Source organism: Hipposideros armiger, unplaced genomic scaffold (genome assembly GCF_001890085.2).
Source record: "Hipposideros armiger isolate ML-2016 unplaced genomic scaffold, ASM189008v1 scaffold_195, whole genome shotgun sequence".
Taxonomy (NCBI): domain Eukaryota; kingdom Metazoa; phylum Chordata; class Mammalia; order Chiroptera; family Hipposideridae; genus Hipposideros; species Hipposideros armiger.
The window spans coordinates 846,566-866,636 of record NW_017731545.1 but is presented as its reverse complement, the minus strand read 5'-3'; the positions used below and the strand labels follow the sequence as shown (position 1 = coordinate 866,636).

General features: G+C 43.9%; 1 protein-coding gene and 1 long non-coding RNA gene across 3 annotated transcripts in view; one reads left to right on the top strand and one right to left on the bottom strand.

Moving 5' to 3' along the window:
- SLC24A3 (solute carrier family 24 member 3) overlaps nt 1-13,552 on the bottom strand; it is a 501,111-nt gene extending 487,559 nt beyond the window's left edge. Inside the window, exon 1 of the mRNA XM_019653117.1 lies at nt 12,489-13,552. Coding sequence (XP_019508662.1) covers nt 12,489-12,927 — 439 coding nt within the window. The 5' untranslated portion in view covers nt 12,928-13,552. The remainder of the gene's footprint in view (nt 1-12,488) is intronic.
- A 901-nt stretch (nt 13,553-14,453) lies between these two features.
- On the top strand, nt 14,454-16,692 carry LOC109388422 (uncharacterized). Of its 2 annotated transcripts, XR_002125213.1 has the most exons (4): nt 14,454-14,613; nt 15,090-15,281; nt 15,473-15,491; nt 16,653-16,690. It is a non-coding gene; the product is annotated as an uncharacterized LOC109388422 (long non-coding RNA). The 2 variants fall into 2 exon arrangements; XR_002125214.1 differs by lacking the exon at nt 15,473-15,491 and having other exon boundaries at nt 16,653-16,692.
- Nucleotides 16,693-20,071: the final 3,379 nt, after the last annotated feature.

Sequence of the window (20,071 nt, the reverse complement as noted above, 5' to 3'; positions counted from 1 at the left end):
GGGGCCCGCAAGAAATAGTACAAGAAAAGAAAACTCTGAACAATACCCTAGCTGATCATAGATGCAAAAGTCCTCAACAAAACACAATCAATTCAAATCCAGGAAAACATCAAATGCAAAACACACCATGATCAACAGGGACTTATTCAGACTATGCAAGTCTGATTCTATATTCAAAAATCAATCCATGTAAACCACTATATTAGCTGTCTAAAGAAGAAAAAACATGGGATTGTATCAATTGATGGTGGAAAAGCATCTGACAAACTTCAATATCTATCTCTGATAAAAATTCTCAGCAAACTTGAAATAGATGCCAACTCCTCAACTTAATAAAGGATATCTATGAAAATCCCACAGCAAACATCATAATTAAAGTGAAGGACTGAAGGCTTTCCCTCTATGATCAGGGACAAGGAAGACTGTCCACTCAAACTCAACATTGTACTGGAAGTCTTAGTCAGTGCCAATAAGACAAAAGAGAAAAAGAAACTTATAGCCCTGGATGTGAATGTTTAGAGCAGCTCTATTCATATTACCAAAGCTAAAAATACCTGAAATGCTCTTCATTAGGTAAATGGATAAACAAGCTGTTGTACATCTACATAACGAAATTCTACTTCGCTATAAAAAAGGAATGAATTACAGATACATGCAACAACTTAGATGAAACTGAGAGGCATTATGTTGAGTGAAAGAAGCCAGTGTCAAAATATTACATACTGTAAAATTCCATTTGTATAACATTCTCAAAAAGATAAAACTATAGTAACACAAAACAAATCTCAGGGGTTAGGGATGGGAGAGGGTATGATTACAAAGGAACAGTTTGACGGATTTGGGGGGAGTGTTGATTTCTGTCCTGTATCCTGTCAGTCAATTTTACTGTGTGTTAATTTAAATTCTTTTTAATTAAAATTTATTGAGGTGACAATTGTTAGTGAAGTTGCATAGGTTTCAGGCATACAATTCTGTAAGATATATGTGCTCTGATGTTCATTGCAGCTTTATTTACGGTGGCCAAGACATGGAAACAACCAAAGTATCCTTCAATAAATGATTGGATAAAGAAGTTGTGGTATATAAACACAATGGAATACTATTCTGCCATCAGAAAAGATGAAATAGTGCCATTTGTGACAACATGGATGGATCTGAGATTATAATTTTTAAATTTTTAAAAGAGGATTCAAAACATTATATATATATATATATACATACCGTATTTGCCGGCGTATAAGACGATTTTTTGGCCCTGAAAAATATGCCTCCAAGTGGGGGGTCGTCTTATACGCCAGGTACACTTCAGATAGACTGCCCATAGTGCTTGCCCCGTGCCATAGTGGCCTCCCAATGCCCGCCCACTTCATTCCACATACCGTTCAGGCATCAGCAGCGCTGCTGGGTGTATGCTCGGCTGTTATGCGATTTTGCTGTTATGCGATTTTACCACACTCACAAAATCGCACACAGCCGACCATACACCCAGTATGATAGCGCAAAATCGCGAATCGCGATTTATGTATATGTTTGATTACATATAGCCTTGTGACAGTTTTCCTGCATGTCATAAGCATTTGAATATAAATATAAATGTTGAAATCAAATCTGATATTGTTTTACCTTTTATTTGGTGTGTGGAAGGTGTGCGGAAGAGGGGGTAGTGTTATACGGCGAGTATATAACAAACTCTGTATTTTGAGTGGAAATGTTAGGGGGTCGTCTTATATGCCCAGTCGTCTTATACGCCGGCAAATACGGTATATATACATATATACACACACACATATATATATATATATATATATATAGTCATTCCCAGGCTTATTCGAAGTAGGTGCAATGAGTTTTCTTTCTGCACATACCCCAATAAGCAGTTGTGATTTCAAATGATGGAACCACAAAATTCCTCTCAGAGGTCATTACCATCAGGTTTCCAAAGCCTGGATTGTTAAAGCTCTAAAAAACTTTACTTTCTTTGGAAGTGATGTTCAGATCACAGACTAGAATTGCAACACCAGGAATTCAAAAAAATTTAAATCTTGTAAACTCAAAGGCCCCTAACAAGAAAAATTAATGGGCACTTGTTTTCAAAATGACCAATCATTCTCATGCTTATGTGAGGAGACTACCAAGGTAAAAAGTTAGTAAATGATGTTAATTTTTTTCTAAGGCAAGCTAAGAGTATCCTAAGAGCCAATAATTCTGAAAAACCAAATCTGCTATAAGGAATAGCTCACGCCAAAATTTCCTAATTTTCCCCATTTAGTGACTACACTGCATGTCGAATAATTCCCAGCAAGATTCCAGCATTTCAGAAACATTTCGGAATTTAAAAGAATTTCACCAAAAGTCTATCTGCATTAAATATATTTCTAACTTTAACTTTCTGGGTTTTTTTTTGGGGGGGGGGGTTGTTTTTTGGAGTTTTTTTGTTTTCTTAAGTACTTACTAAGCACAGAGTTAGAAAACCTGGGTCTGGCCCCAATTCAAATTCTCTTTCACATCAGTTTCCTGAGACATAGAAGCAGATGTTAAGATACAATGGTCCCAAGATTTCCTCCATCTCTAATACTCTAGGAAATGAATCATGGTAAAAGTAATATTGTAAGGAGCATGTCTAAACTGCTTGAAAGAACAAATGACTTGAATAAACTATTTTTATGGAGCATTTATTCAGAAATATTTTGCAAATGACAGAAAAAATATTCATGAGAGAAATTATTAACTAGCCATGAGTGACTTTTATCTCTCACTTAGCTCAGGTTACCATACCTGAAAGTAATAAAACAGCAATGATTGAGAAAACTTTCCATGTCCTAATTTCACTAATGTAGACTGACCTTACACTCATTTATTGCCCCCAACTTATAAGCAGTCTATTGTGTACAGCAACATTATCGATGGTGGAATTTTCCTTAATTCTAAAAGTTATAATTTTCAAATTAACTTTATTTTGGAATAGGTGATAGGAGTTATTTGACTGTTCTTTTGTACAAAAAAGTATGGTTATAAATGGGCAACACATATTTTTGTGATGTTGGATCTGTGTGGTTATAAATGGGCAACACATATTTTTGTGATGTTGGATCTGTCCAATATTTTGACCTTGGTGGTTATGGAAACCTACACAGGTAATAAAATTGGATAGAACTTAACAGGCGCATGCACATACACACACACACACACACACACACACACACACACGAGTATAAATGAAACTGGGGAAATCTGAATAAGGTTAGCGATTGCATCAGTGTCACTACCCTGGTTATGATATTATACTAGACTTTGTAAAATATTACCATTGGAGGCAACTGGGTAAAATTTACAAGAAATCTCTCTGTATTATTTCTTACAATTACATGTGAATCCACAACTGCCTCAATAAAAATTTCAATTGAAAAGAAGGATATGGTGAAAACTATGCTTTCCCCCACCCCCAATCATTAGCCCTCCCAGGAGGCAACAACTCTTAACCAGTTTCATGTATATAGGAGCTAAAAGAAAGGAGGAAGAAATGGCATGAGGGTGGGAGGAAGACAACCTGGGATGATACTGAGATGTATAAAAATAAATCGTTTAGCTCTTTCATACTCATAGTTTTCCTTGAGACAATGTTTTGAGACTAGGAGAGTGTTTCTGCTAAACAAATTCCCCCACCCCAGCTTCCTCTCCCACTGGATTCCCAGAAGTAACCAGGTCTTTTCCTTCAAGACAGGACACTAGGTGACCCTTCTCTAGGAAATGTGACCACCCTCTGAAAAAGACCTAAAAACTAGAGACATGTACCACTGTCCAATGACATGCCCAGTCAGATCACCTTACAGACACACAATCAACAGAACCCCTCCTTGCAGATTCTGATAATCATTTAAAAGGCCTCCCTTAAATATGAATACACACCAGAGATCACTTGACATTCGAAGAAAGCACATAATATGAAAAACAAAACAAAGCAAATAGAAAACAGCAACTTGGAGAAACAGAGTCCAAACAAAAAAAAAGAAAATTTCAAAGACACTATTAATATACTTAGGGATATAAGAGATGATGTGTATCATTGAAGCATAACAGGATGCTACTAAAAATAAGTTCCAGAAAAAAAAAACAGAGCTCCTGGAAATAAAAAATATGACAGCAGAAATTAGAAGGTCAGTATAAGAATTGGAAGATATGGTTAAGAAAACTCTACAGAAGTTAGAGCCAAAGGATGAGGAAAAAAATAGGAGAGGAGATAAGAAAACAGATCAACCCAGGAAGTCAAACACCCAAATAACAGACAATCCAGAAAGAGAGAAGAGAGAACTTAAGATGGAAAGAATTATAAAAGACAAGTTCCCAGATCTGAAGGACACAGCTTCCAGATTAAAAAAACTAGGTAAGTGGCCAGGAAAACGTATGAAAACAGAACCACATCACTCAGATAAACATGATATGACTGAACATTTGGAGCAAAGAGTACACATGCCCGTAGAGGGAAAAAAAACAAATTTCACACACACACACACACACACACACACACACACACACACCAGAACAACATCAAATTCTCAGAGGCGACACTGGATCTAGAAGACAATAGAGCAATGACTTCAAATTCTGAGGGGGGAAAAAAAGTGTTCTACTGAAATTCTTGACCAAGCCTGTCTTCCTCTAAGTGTGGGGTTAGAATAGATATATTCTCAAACCCACAAACCTTTGTTTTGCTCTTTCCACACCCCTGTATTAAGAGGTACCTGGGGTGTGTGATCCCCAAAAATGTAAACCACAAATGAAGAAATAAACCAAGAAAGACACATACATGGGTTCCAGGAAACAGGGCTTTCAACATAGGGAGCAGCGGGGGAGGCGGGGGGGAGACATTCAGGAAGAAGCTGAAGGAGAGCTCAAGATGACAGCTGGGCAGCAGATTTAACAAGCAACCTCTCCAGGCTAGACCAGGCCAGAAGGATCTGGTAATGATTTCTTCCTAAAGTGAACTGGATAGAATATCTAATGACATCGTATATGTGAAGAGGAGATGAAGGCAACTAGAGGAAAGTTTGGGCTTCAATTAGCGGTAAAGGCTTAGAAAACTAAACAGACCAATATTAATTCACATTCAGGACTGAAAAATTAAGCCGAGTGTATTTCACAGTTCAGGTACAAAGACCACTGCATGGCATGATAAGGTAAACACTGACCATTGATCTAACCCAGTGGTGCCCAGTCTTGGCTGCACATTGGAGCCAGATGCCTCACTTTAAAAAAGTCCCAATGCCCAGGCTACACTCCTGAGCGTTACATCAGACTCTCCGGTGGGTAGGCCCCAGACATGAATAAGGTTTCAAGGTAACCCAGGGTGATTACAATTTGCAGAGAAGATTTAGACCCATGGAGCGAACCAAAGATATAATTTTCACCCTCATGTATACTACTCACAGATTTTTATTTGTAGCTACAACTTCTTATAATCTTGGCTTTGAACAGTTCACTATATTCCACATAGATGTCCTACCAGTAAAGTCAAAATGCCAAAAATGAATGTTTCACATTCTTGCTTAAAAATGGTGCTGTTGACTTGTTGGTGTCAACTTTTGGCATCCCCTTTCTCCTGATCGCCCATGTCCCTCCTCGCCTATTTTGTTCTTACATTAAAGTCCTACTCAAGATTCATGCCTGTTACTTCTTGTACTCCACACGTGGTGACTGGCTCACTGCAGTGAAAATAAATGACTTGTTAAAGTCAAATAATGCAGAAACACAAAAGGGAAAACGAGGAAAAAAACACAAAGTTGCAAATGTGAAATTCCTCTAAATTAGGTCACAGATGAGCTTGCTGTATTTGTTCATCCTCTCCTAGAAACAGTGATTGACTAGCAAGGACAAATGGCTAGATTTTATTATTTAAATAAGCAACTTGTATTGGTTTGGACAGCTCCAGAAATGACAACAACCTTTCCCCTGTTCCCTGGAACTTCCACCTAATTTCTAAACTCTCAAGTTCTAAGGGCCATGACCAACATGCTCTGTGGTCACAAATGGGTCCAGGTAAACTGAGTTTCTATCCGAGTCTCAAATATCTACATATTGCCATCCTAATCCCTCCTCCTCCCTTTCTATATATCAATCTCATTTAAAACGCCAAGGCTTCATTTCGGGTCTGTGCCTAAAACCTGATCATCTTATTGCAGTCTCCCATGGTGCTTGGGGTACCAACTTGCATGCCCATCTGCAGTACATGATAGAAGCTGTTTCTCCTGCACCTTTGCCCACACTTGATATTTTCATGTTTTCATTTTTGCCAATCTGTTATGGAAAAGTGGTTATTTCATCATTTTGAAATTTAGATTTCCCTGATTACTATTAAGGCTAAGGATTTTTATGTTTGTTGCCCATTTGCAACTGCCTCTTTGTGAAATGCCTGCCTGTATCTTTTGCCCATTTTTCTATGAGTTGCCTTTTCATCCCCATGCTGTACCAACCTAAATTCCTCTTATTTTCCAGGTCCCAGTTTCTCCTGACCACCAATACCTCTTCCACGCCTGTGTATTTCTCATTCATGTCGCTCATAATGCTTGAAAATTAGTTGTCCAATGCCCCTCTCCCCACTAAAGTCTGGACACCATGAGGGTGATATTCTGAGTATCCATCTCAGACTCTGCTGTCACCCCAGCAACGAACAAAAACTCACAGGTGTTTATGGAACGAATGAGCAAAGGTCCCTGTGTCTTATACCAGTGAGGTCCAGGAAGGAACTCACTCAAGGGGTGCCACTGAGGAGTTTCATAAGCAGACCATTTACAAAGGTGGGGGCAGAGCTGAGAAAACTAATGAGAGATGGGGAAGCCCCCAGGACTTGCAACAATGAGGAGAAACACCACCCCCAAGTCAGAAGAGGATGAGGAAAAAATGGCAGGTGGACCCTATGAGACCTGTAGCCATAAGGGAGAGTCTGGGAGATCGCGTCCAAGTCTGAGAAACTATGACTCGGAGATTAAAACTGCCTGGACGGTACCCATCACCACTTCACTCATACAAAACCTTCTTCCACTTGAATCCTTAATACTTCAAATTCTAAATCCTACAGAATAACACCACATTCGAAACCACTGCAAACGATAAACAAAAATCATTGCCAAACAAGTTCTACAGAAACTGAAGGCAGGAAAAGGCCAGAAAAACTCGAATTACCTTCCTGGCAGAATCACCCATTTGCTATGTTACTTTAGGGATGTTTTCTGAACTCTCAATACCTCGGTTTCTCCATGATAAACGTCTGTGTACTCTTATTCCCCTCGAAAATTATTTCGCTCAAGGAAAAGAAATCTTCTTAAAGAAAAACAGAGTTGCCAAAATCCTGTCCTATCAGCCAACTTCCACCAGGCCTTGGAATTCTCAGCAAATGGCTGGTTTTGCAATTCCTTTGGCTTTGCCAACCCTCCAGGGTAAAAAAATCTTCCCACAAGGATTGGAGGCTTGAAAGTGGAGGAAATATCTGAGAAAAATCTGGGTTGATGAGCAGCTAAGAAAAGCCAGGAAGAAAGAGACACATCTATATATATTTAGGCAGAAAATAGAAGAGGTTGGAAAGCAATGTGTTTCTAAAACACTACTTCTATGAAAGCAGCCTTCTGTTACTCCTTTACTCCCCAGTTGACTGAAAAAGGCAGTGTGATTCCCGTATTCTATACATGTCCTCCTCAGCCCAGGCGAGGGAGGACAGCAGCATGCAGCTCTGATGCAGGCAGCCTTGGGTTCAAATCCTGCCACTTCATCAAGTGGCACTGGGCAAGGCACTCACCTGTCTGCACCACAGTGTTAGCCCATGAAAAAATGAGTAACATCGAATTTGCCGGATTGGGTGCAGAGTTATAAATCATGAAAACAAAGTGTGTGCCAGCCACTGGGCTCCTAACACACAGCAGTTAGTTTTTATCACAAGCTCTGTAGTTTGGAAATCAAAAGTATTTCTTTATTTAACAAATATTTTTTGAGCATCTACTATGGGCTAGGTAGCAGAGGTCACAAAGGTGAACATGATTCACAGGTTCCCTGATCTCCTGGAGCTTATAATCTGATGAAGAGGAGATCTTACTCAAATCATAACCAAAGAAATACATAATTGCCAACTGTGATAAATGCCATGAAGGGAAAATGAAGTCTGCTCAGACAGCAAAATGGGGGACCTAGTCTGGTCAGTAAGATCTTGGGACAGAAAGTGAAGGATAAAGGATTAACCAGCTATAGTGGTGACAGTAGGACCAGCAAATGCTAGAGGTCTGAGGCCAGAAGAAGTATATAGCTCTTTTGAAAAGCAGACGAAAGGCCAGGTTGGTGAAGCATGGAAAGGGGATGGAAGATAAAGCTGGAGATCTGGCAAGGCCTCCCTGGAAGCCAGAAGAGGGATCGAAAGGTCTTGGTCATGGTCCTCTGAGACTAGGAAACCACAAAGCTAAAGATGGACGTTCAGATCTGCAATTGACATTTGCAATTCAAATCTTCACTACAGGCCTCTTTTCAAATACCACCTCTGGACCCTACACCAGTTAAGATGAGTAGCAATGTTTTCATGATTGGAAGATATTTCAAAAATTACACACACATACCACACACATGTATACATAAATATATAATATATCCATATATATTATATATTATATATGCAACATATACATTCCATTTACCACCTTGGGAAATGTTTATAATCACTCCTAAGTTATTACCCCTTTGAATCCCTGGTTTTCCACAGAGAGCCACAACAATATCTGCCATTGCACGTGCTCTTCTTACAACACACTCTGACACTCCTCTAGTAAATGGAGAAATCTTGTTCCCTCTCCTTGAACTTGGGCTGACATCTCTCACTGCCTTGACCAACAGAAAATATTGAAAGTGATTCCATGTAACTTCGGAGGCTAAGACATAAAAATGTCATGTACTTCCACCTTGTTTTCTTGTAACCCAGCTGCCATGATCTGAGGGAGTTCAAACCAAGACATGTGGACAGGCCACATGTAGGTGTTTTGGTTGACAGCCTGGCTGAGGGTCCAGCCAACAGCTGGCATCAATCCCAGACATGGGAGTGATAGTATCGCCAGATGATTGCAGACCCAGCTATCAAGTCACCTAGCCTTTCAATCTCGCCAGCTGAGATGCCAGACATAATGGAGCAGAGACAAGCCATACCCCACTACGCTTTGCCCAAATTCCAAGCCCAAAGTATCCATGAACAAAAAAATAATTGTTTTATACCACTACCTTTTATTGTGCAGCAATAATAACTGGGACAGAAAGTATCTCAAAGTAAGTGTGCGTGTGCGTGTGTGTGTGTGCGTGTGCGTGTGTGTAAAAGCACATATATATGTATGTATGTATGTATGTATAATTTTTCTTATTCACTATTCACCTCCCTAGGAACCTTCCAGAGAGGATGGTTACTCCTGAATTAGAACCTGAATTAGAACCCCTGGGCTTTATGCACACCATTTCTGGAAAAAGATGGCCAGGTTCCTTACTTCAAAGAAAAATTAAACCACTCAAAACATACAAAAGTAATCCTCACTTCGAAAATTAAAAGAATATCCTCATTAGCAAATCTGACAACTTATTTTCAATTGGCTTTGAAAACAGAGATCAAAAATAAGCTCTTCATTGGCAACTACTAAATAGGTCACCCAAGGCTCTTTCCTTTTCTGCCGTTGAAGGCTCAAACATCTGTAAAGAGTATCTGCAGATAAAATAAGGCAATACCTATAAAGTGTACTTAGCACAGTGCCTGACACTTAAGAGCCCACCAAGTTCCAGTTATTATTATTACTTTTGTTGTGAGAATTAACATTTTTCTTGATTCTAGAGCTAACCCTTCCTGACCTAAATTTATCAGTACTCCTGTTCCATCTCAGCAGAAAAGAATCTATACTGAGTTTCGTTAGATGTCAAGAAAGGGATCTCAGATTCCATATAACTAGAAATATTAAACAACATTATGCAATATAACTGCCAAACACCTTTATTTTGGTTTGGGGAAAAAAAACCTGTCCTCTTAATTTAAAAATAAAAGAAAAATCAATATGTGTTAGAAGAGAGGTTTCTGAGAAGTTATGCTTAATCACCGCATTTCTTTCAAGAAGAATAAAAATATTACTTTTGATCATTATGAAGGTACTCCATATGTGGTTATATAAATATTACAAAGCTGCACCCAGATGGTGGCATGAATACCAGGGAACAGAGGCGGGATCAAAGAGCCAGGCAACCTCAAGTTGGTTTCTTCCTCTATTCCTCAATTGCTATGTGACCTTAAGCAAATCACTCAGCCTCCCTAAGTCACAGCATCTTTAAAAACAAGACTAAATTCCAAACTTTTTATCCATACTGAAAGGACCTTGAGTAGCCCCAAGTTTCCAGGGTAAGAGTCACAGTTCAAATGCATAAGGATGCTAAATGACAACCCCCTCCCCAACCAAGCAAAAATATCATTTGCAGATTCACACACACTAATATCTTTTAAATTTTCTCAAAAAACCTGTGCCTTGCTGCGAAATATTACTGTGCATCACATAATGAAATTATCAATATCTAGTAGAACAAACAGTGATTCGACACAGAATTAGTACTAGCATGTCATTTGGAGGAAATAAACAGAAGTTGGACGGCATCCCCTTATACCTGGCTTTTACTGTTATCTTCAGTTGCTGGGGTGGGGATCTTCTTAAGTCCTACATTTATGGGAGTGGGTGGGTGGAAGAAAAAGAATATGAATAATAGGAAGAAAAGACATCAAGGGAAAGTATGGGAGAAAGGGCTGTGCTGTGGAGCTAAATCTGAGTCAGTGGCACCTGAATACAAATGTCACTGCTAGGGAAACCATTTCAAAATGGCATTCTAGTCACCAGGTTTCCAGTTTGCAGAGTATCTCACATCCCAGCTTTCCGGCGGGCCTAGGCAGCCCCCTGCCACTGATGAACTTAATTGTATGGGTCACATTCTCTATCCAGAAACATGTCTTTTATATTCTGGAAAGTGGTGGGAACTCTATGACTCATAGGGCCCCAACATGCAAGAAAAATGGCTGGCATGTAATTGACTTGGAGTGGCCCTTTCCAAAGGTGGCTTGAAGTACAAACTGGCTCACTCATAGAAACTTGAGATTTAAAGCGGGTTAATGAAAACCCCCTTGGTAGAACTGGCAGGTTTGACTCTGCCTTCAGAGAGAGGTTCAGCTTCCCTCACCCAGGGAACAGCCTCCTTCTTGATGTCTGTCCCCATCGCCAGCCAATCTGGGATTCAGGAGCAATGGTGAGAGCCGTGGAGTCTTAACAGCTCCACTGAAGACCAGAACAGACTCTCATATTACCATATATGATCAAGTCTGTCAAGAGGTCTGCTAAGGCCTGAACCAAGATGGACCATCTGCTTTCCCCATGAAGCACGAGACCAATTTGGGGGAGATCCCTTTTTTAATTGATGGCACCTTTAAAAATATTTTACCATCAGTATCAAAATGTCTTTATTCTGCACTTCATAACACCTTGTACTAGAGCCACGTCTTTCGTCTTTCTTAACACCAAAGCACATATTTGTAACTGCTTTTTCTCACAATCATTTATATGGCTATTTTCCCAGGAACTGTGCCACTTGAATGGCCAGGATATAAATCCATTTTACAACAGTTATTCTTCCAAGTTTTTCCTCTGTTTTTTAGACAGCTGCACCCCAGGGTCCAAATTGCTTTCAGTGGACAACTGTTCTGAGCACATTTCTCCACAAGAAAGCTCAAGAAAGGCCAAGGACAGAGATCAAACAAAAGTTGTGGGTTAGCAGGTGGACCCACCGCAGGGCACCAGGAGAGCAGAGTGTAGAGTGATGGGCAATCCAGTCCAAAGCATTTTTTCCAGAACTGCAAGTCTACAAAAGGGGTCAGTCTTCCCAGTGACTGGTCAGTTTGAGAGAACAAGTCCATTCCTAAACCCTAGCCAGGTGGCCAACACTTTTTTCCTATCCTAAGTTCCTAGCACCTGTTCTGGAAAGGCGGGTATGGAGCTTTCTACCTGGTTCATCCCCCTGTTCTATATGGAGAACGCTGGAGAACTCTGTGTTCACTAGTCAACCTTCTGCCCTCAAGCCAAAGAATACAGGTGGTTACCTGCACAGGTACCGAATCTCACCAAGACAACTTTATTACTGGCCTTGGGGAACTCGCTTAGGGTAACAGTCCCCACCACCACCACCAGTCCCTCCAGCTTGTAAGAAGGGCCAAGCCAAGAAGCACACGTAAGGGTTCCCAGGGCTAGCCAGGCACCACAGCATGCTAGCCACTTCTCCCTGCGCGGTCCTCGCCTTCAGGCCCCCTCCCTCTGCCCGAGCCCCTCCGAGGGGCAGTGGGAGTCCTCGTGCCCGGCACCTCCGCCTGCCGGCCCAGCCTGCTCTCCCCGTGCCCAGCCCTGGGAGCCCCGAGTTGCCGGAGCCGCAGCGCCCACTCGGGGCAGGCAGCGAGCACTCACCATTATGCTCTTGCATGTTCGACAGCGACCAGACCAGCAGCGCCACCAAGGCCAGGAAGCAGAGCTGGCTCAGCAGAAGGTCCCTCCGGCGACTCCGGCGACGCTCGCGATCCTCCTCCTCGGGCGACGGCATCCTCGGGAGGCAGGGCAGCGGCCCCGGAGGGGGCCCCGGCGAACGGCGGCCGCTCCGGTCGCGGGCGGCCGCGGCGGGTAACGCGGCGGGAAGCAGTCCTGTGCTCTGCAGCCGCGCGTCCTCGCTGCGCTCCCGCTCGGCCGCCGCCGCCTCTTTTTCCTCTTCCTCGCCGCTGCCGGTCTTCTCGTTTTGGTCCTCGTCGTCGCTATCGCTCAGTCCCTCCTCTCCCTCCTCCTCCTCCTCCTCGCCTCGGGCCCGCGCCGCCACCTCCCGGCGCTCAGGGTCCCTCTCCTCTTCGCGCGCCATGGCTCCCACGCTCGGCGTCCGCGCTTGGCCTCGGGCGGCGGCGCGGCGGGGGCGGTGGGGGCGGCCGGGAGGCGGGGGCGGCGGCGGCCGAGGAGGAGGAGAAGGAGGAGCAGGGACGGACCGGCGGGAGGAGGGCCCGCCGCTGGCCAACTCCGCCGGCTGGCGAGGCTACCCGGGCTGGCTCGGCCTCGCCGGCTGCAGGAGCGCGTCGCGGGGTCGCCCGCCTACTCCATGGTCCGAGCGCTGGAAGCACGGGGCGAGGCGGGAGCACGGAGGGCGCAGTTCCCCGCAGCCTGCAGCGAGCAGCGGCTCGTGCGCGGGTGGGGGGCAGTACGGGGACGTAGCCCAACGCTGGCCAGCACCGCGCAGAGGGGGCGCGTGGGGAGGAGACTGAGCTGGGGAGGAAGCCCCGTGCGCAAGTCTTCAATCGTTTAGTGCCAGGGGGAGGGGGGCGGCGCAGGAGGCCCCCTCTCGGGAAACACACGCCGCCGAAAGGCAGACCTCCAGGAAGATGGATTCACCCGAAACTTTCGGAGAAACCCAGGGCCTCGTCGGCTTCCTCCCCACCCTCTGCCCAGAGAGCGGGCGCCGCGAGCGCCCTTGGTTGCGAGTGCCCAGCCACTGGTCTCGCCTCCCAAGGGCCTCCTGGGTTTTCCTCCGCCCCCTTGTGGGGATCCCCCTACGCGCCAGGCTCTGGACCTGGAACAGAACTCCCCAGAGGCTTTTGGCTTATTAGGGGTGTCTTGGCTCCCCCCTCTGGCCCAGGCTCGCACTTTACTTCCTGATCATTCTGGACCAAGCTGGATGCTCTGTCTGGGGAAGGGGGACAACTGGCACTGTCCCTGGGTGAGGCGGCCTGAGGGTCCCTGGCCAACCTTGGGAAGAGGCTCCTGGGCTCCAGGTCTTCAACAGGGAGCATTAGCCTGCCCCTAACTCTGGGTCAGAGCCCTAGTGTCCCCATTCCCTTGCTTCTAGTTCTGCTCCCACCCTCACCTACTAAAGGTATTGATTGTCCTAGAGTCTAGCTGGGCCCACAGCCCTGCAGAAGGTGCTCATTTAGAGAGGATACCTAGTGATCTCAGGCCCACCCACTCTCCTTCCTCAGGCTTCCTGGCTTTCTCCCGCTGTTGGCTAGGATGGCTGACAGATGCAGCCCTGAGAAGATGTCTTTGAGTTGAGGCTGAAAACAAAAGGGCTTCTTCAAAAAATGATCACCTGGAAAACAGGTGCCTGAGTGACTGTCTCCATGGAATCTGATTATATCAGGGAATCTAGCTAAAGATGTCTACGGAGGTGAGGGGGAAGGAGGGAGCCTCTGTACAGGTTTCTTCACTTCTAGGTCTAGGAGGATCCACGGCGTCTAAGTGTGTTCCCACCTGTGGGTGACCTCCTAGCCCACAGCCTCCCAGATGACTGACACACACACACACACACACACACACACACAACACACAGCATCTGGGGACAGGAGGGTGGGAGCAAAGTACAAAGCAGGCCTTCATAGGTGTCTTCCTTTCCACAGAGGGGCCACTTCACCCAACAAGACTGGAAGACTTGACTTCCTGGGCATATTTATTTACTCCTGTTCTCAGCATGGCATCTTGCCAGACACACAGAGCACCTTGGCTGTAATGCCCTTCCCTACAATGCTGTACAATGTGGTTGTCCCTTTGCTTTGATTACCAGGTACTGAGGAGGATTTAAAATTATTCAAGTTCCTCCAGGTTGGGGGGGGGGCTGGGATTCTCTAATTGCATTGCCTTCATCAAACATTCAGAGATACAGAAATGAAAGTTTAGGAGCCCAGAATCCTCTGTCTTTCAACTAACCAGAAAGACACTCAAATAGCTTTTTCTAGTGTAAATAGGAAAAATAAAAGTGAGAGAGGGAATCTGGAACTAATTGGGTTACAGAATGAACATACTCGCTCAGGGGAAAATTGCCACAGGCACAAGGAATTGTGTAATCGGGTGATGGGAGAAGTGTCAGGAAGGGAGCAAGATGGGGGAGGGGAGAAAGCAAGAACTGGCAATTCCTGAAATTTCTCTCAGCACCTGCAGTGAGTGAAAGGAAAAGAGAGCAAGGCAGAGACAAAAAGAGAGAAAGAGATTGGTCCTGTGCCATATAGAAATGATTTTTTTACTTAATATTCATTTTGACAGATTTCAGAGTAAAGGAGTGTGTCGAAGTACAGCAAAGACAAAGACTGCCGGGGAGCCAAACACCACTCAAGGAAGAAAACGGGAGACTTCTGGTCGCCAACCTGATAGTTCACCCCACACTGTGATGGCTCCCCTGCAGGAAAGAGTGGGAAGGTGCCTGCTCTGGCCCCTCTTCTCCCCTCCCTCCAACAGGTGTGTTGAGAAGGAGAGCAGGCTCTCAAGTCCTCTGTCAGCATTGCACAAAGGAGACATACCCCAGTGGGCTCCTTTTCCAAGGAAAATAGTTGTGTTCTGCTTCTGCTTCAGAAGCTCCCTTAGGAAACTGAGTTTTGTTAGAAGCAGGGTCTGGAATAACTAATGTGCTGTTTCTCTTTCACCATCAGGATCTTCATCAATCCTAAGGTAACTTTTGCCTTTCATTTCTTTCTCTCTTTGATTTCACATTTTGTGCAGAGAGCCTTAGGGAGAAAATTCCAGGCCCTGATACATTAAGCTGAGAATTTGCTTGCTTGGAAAGAGAGATATCATCCCAAAATATGCTTGGGCCGTCACCCTTTCAGAAATAAGATAGGCGTGTTTACATAGCACCTCCTCACCCTGGACTGGGTGCTGGGAGTTACCACCCATGCCCCCTGTTTTTATCTCCGATAAAGATTCATTCCAGTTTCAGTTCTATGCAAAGACTTTGGGTCTGATGTGCAGGCATAGAAGTGGTTCATCTTTCTCATAACTCTGCCTTTATAACAAAGAATTAAAAACCTCCCAACACCACATTCGCTGACACTCAACCCAGCTCTTAACCAGCCAGTGAGGGGGGCTTTATGGTGCCTTGACACCAGCATCTCCTTGGCCCTCCTGCATAATTTCCAGGTCTCCAGCCTCCCCTCACACACTGCACCCAGACTTGATAGAGCAGTTTCCACAACAAAGCAAGGTTGTGTCTCCACAACACCAAACACGGCCAGTTGTGTCAGATTAACCACTGATTGAGAAGGGAGGAGAGGAAAAATCAGAGAAGCTACTTGCTTGGTGAGGTCACGGCTCAGCGTCCTCTTCATGGCTGCTCCCATAACGCAGGGAAATGTGACCCAATCAGAGGAAAGACCACTAGATATTCATAAGAGAAAAAAGCCTTTAAATACAACAAGTAAGGCCAAGTGTTGGAGGACAGGGGAATAAAAGGGAGGAACTCTTCCATGGACTGTTCCTGGAATAGTCCCCAGATATAGCACCCCTCCGTGTGTGCCTGAAGACTTAAACATGCAGGCCTCCTGTCACTGGTCACTGCCTAGCCTCGGGAAACAACAAATTCACTGGCTGCTCTTCACCCCCAGTGTCACCCTGTGCGTACACAGTCACCCAGATCTGGACAAAACCCCAGCTTCACCCAGGAAGGCCTGACAAGCTTATTTCCCTCCCCATTCTTTTCTTTTTTTTAAAAGATTTTAGTGGGGAATCGGGGGAAGGGGAACAGAAATGTTGCTGTCGTTTTGTTCTTCAGTCTAGTTGTGGAGGACGTTGCTTCACTGGCCCAAGTTGGCACCATCATTGCTCTCTTCCCAGGTGAGGCAGATCAGTCTCCGGCTTCTGGCCGGCCACTCACTGCGACTGCTGGCTGCTCACACTGGCTGCTGGCTACATACGGTAGCCCATGGCAACCCACTGCCACAGGGGCTGCAGCCCAGCGACCCACGACAGCCCAGCTCCAAGTTGAGCTGTTGTTCAGCATCTTAGCTGTGGAGGGCAGTGTCACTGGCCCTCATATGTGGGATCTGAACCGGGGTCCTCTCGCGTCCCAAGCCAGCTCTCAACCAACGCGCCACTCGGCCGGCCCTCCCTCCCCATTCTTGTTTGCTGCTTTTATGAAAAAGCCGGTAAAACTGCTCCTTTAGCCTCTTCCTGAGTTGTCAGCATTTTGAAGAATACAAAATAATTACTCTTATGAATGTGTTGATCCCACACTCTATGTCATGAGGCATTTGAGAGCACCACATCTGCAAGATGGGGCTCATGTTAAAGTGTTCAGTTTACAACTGCAATTAAAAGAAACTGCTTATTTTTATGGTCATTTCCAATTGTTAATTTTCTTTTTGTTCAACTTTCTGCATTTGTTTGGTGATTTTGACTCATTACATGGATATAACTGTGGAATTTTTTTTCTAGTGAACCATTGTCGTATTCACAGCTGCCCATCATCATCATCTTTTTTAAAATGTATTGAGGTATGATATATATGCAGGAAAGTGCATGCAGCTTAAACATTTAGCACAATGACTTTATATATATGTGTGTATGTCCTACATGGGTTCCAGATCACAACTTAGAACATTTCCTGCCAACCCCCACCAGGAAATAACCCTCCAAAGATAGCCCCTCTTCCCACCTCTTTCACCATAGGTCATTGTTGCCTGTCTTTGAGCTTCAGGTAAACAAAGGCTTCCTTTGCTTAACCTTGCTTCTGTGGGATCTGTCCACAATGGTGTGTAGATCTGCGATTTGTTCTGTTTTATGCTGCATAAGTGTAGATTATTTTTTACCTGATGCTTCAGTTCCCTTCCAATTTTAGTATAAGCCAAGAATAACCAAACCGCTGCTCTGGATCAGAGACAAATGACCTCTCAGATTAACTAGTTTTATAAGGAACTTGAACTGAAATTGAAACAGTCATCAGCTGCTTCTCAAACTGGCTACACTGCATAAGGAGAGGCCCAAAGATAACTGCAGGACAAGGGGTCAACTGGCAGAGTTAGGGGGTCAAGCTTTTAAAGACAAACAGAAGAATTTCTTAGATGTGCATAAAATTTGGAGGCAGCTTTTAATGGAAAAAGTCAGCACAACCCGTTTCCTGTGCATTCTTTCCATCCTCTTTTTCTTCTGAATGAGAAGGAAATAGAATAGGTGCCATCAGGAAAGATTCCCACCCAATCGGTGGCAGAGCCATGGAGCACCCCTTCAATCAGATACTGGTGGACGCACAAAAGTGCAAGGGAGCTTGTTAGGAATGTCCGTTACCAAGCACATCCTAAAGAAACAGGATTCAGGAGACCTGGAAATCTGTTCTTCACAAGCTCCCATGGATTTTTCTGTGTTCAAGTTTGAGACCTGCTGTTCTAGACAAAGGGACAGTTTTGCATATATTTTTGGTGGTTCTTGGAGGGCAAATTTAAAAAGGGAAAATATATTACCTAACCCTTTTCTGTCAGTATTTTTAATTGACTTTTTTGGGTGTTTGGAAGGAATAAAGACAGAGAGTATGCAAACACCCTCTGTACCTGTGGCTGTATCTAGCTCCAGGGATATACAGGTATATACATGAAGAACACATGAATTCTATTTTAAAAAAAATAATACTCCTATAAAAAATAATTCAGAGCCATGGAAATAATAGAGAGGTTAAAATTATAAATCCTCAGAGAACAAAAATTAAGTATTCGCAATATGAACAATTTGTTCATTCTGTCAGAATCATTCAGAAAGAAAACACACAAACCCCACTAATTTTGTCAATGTGAACTTAGGCAGACAGAATGCAGAGTGTGGCAGGAAAACCCAAAAAGGACCCTGGAGGCTTATATTTGGTAACATTTAAATATTAGGCTTGGAAATACCATCTTTTTAATCAAGAAAATAGACCTGAAAATGTTTTATCATTTTTAAATTTCAACACCTCATCCTAATAGACTATGGGATATTCCTCTTAAGTGGCAAAAGCAAGCTGCCACTTAATGGAATTATAGGATTTGGGGTGGGGATCAGTGAATTAAAAGGGACTTTCTTTTTTCATACTCTTTTATATTTTTAGAATTATTTTTCTGACACCAGCATGTCCTATTTTTTCAATTTAAGAAAAATTTTAAAAATCCGTCCATGTGTAAGTAGTTAAGACTAGTTGACTTAAGGGATTTGACATGATTAAGTCTGGTGGGATTGAGCAAAAGGGTAGGTCCAGGGCTCCAGGACTGCCTTCCTATGGGAGCCATTCTGCCAAGTATTTCACTGCTGGCCGCCCTGTGCCCTGAGGCTTGTATCTGAGGAGCCTCAGTATGATGGCAGAGGAGGGGCAGGCCACCTAAGTGGATCCCTTTGCTGGCTAGAGCAGGAAGCTTGACTTCTGTTTCTAATCTGGCCCCAGATCTAAGGTGCAGACCATTTCTTCCCTGTGTCTCAGTTTCCTCATTGTTAACCAGAAAGATGGCAACAGCACTTCCTAAGAAGGATGTTTGCAGCAATAAGACATTTTGAAAACACAAACCATTCAGAAGAAAGAGTTGCTATAGTCAGTCGCTCTGCACTTGAACAGCCCTGTGTTACGCATGTGAGGATAACTACAGCATAGCCTTCCTCAACTCCTATACTCTAACTTCAGATTAGAATTCACTTCAAGCCCAGCTCAGTGGCCAAGTGAAACTTCCTAAGAGTTGTAAACACATGATCCATCACCAAGTCCGGTCACCAGAGAGCCCAGGTCAGGTTCTAAAGCAGTGGGATGGCCCCACATTGTTGTACCATGTTGTTACCAGCGCCCCAAAGAGAAACTTGACAGCCCACACCACCAACCTTGAAAAGCTGTGGTGGTGCGCCCTCTGGTGGCAGAGGTAGACATCCTCCTGGGGAATTTCTGTCACCTGGGACAAGCTTTCCTTCCATCCTACCTGCCCGTGACTGGTGACCGGTTCAGCTTAATTTCAGATGGAACACTTTCTCTTTTTTTAAGATTGTTAAGGCCTAGCTCATTTGAAAATTTGCTGCAATTCTCCTCCTCCTCCTCCTCCTCCTCCTTTTTTTATTTATTTTTTATTTATTGGGGTCAGTCTCTTTCTCTTTCCTTTCCACATTTCTGCTTAGGCAACAACTGACATTGAAATGACTACTGTGTCACACACAGCACTCCTTGCCGCCAGTGTTTTTTCTTTTGTTTTTGTTTTTTAATTTTTTTATTGTTAGTTTCAGGTGTACAGAACAATGCAATAGTTACCCTTTTC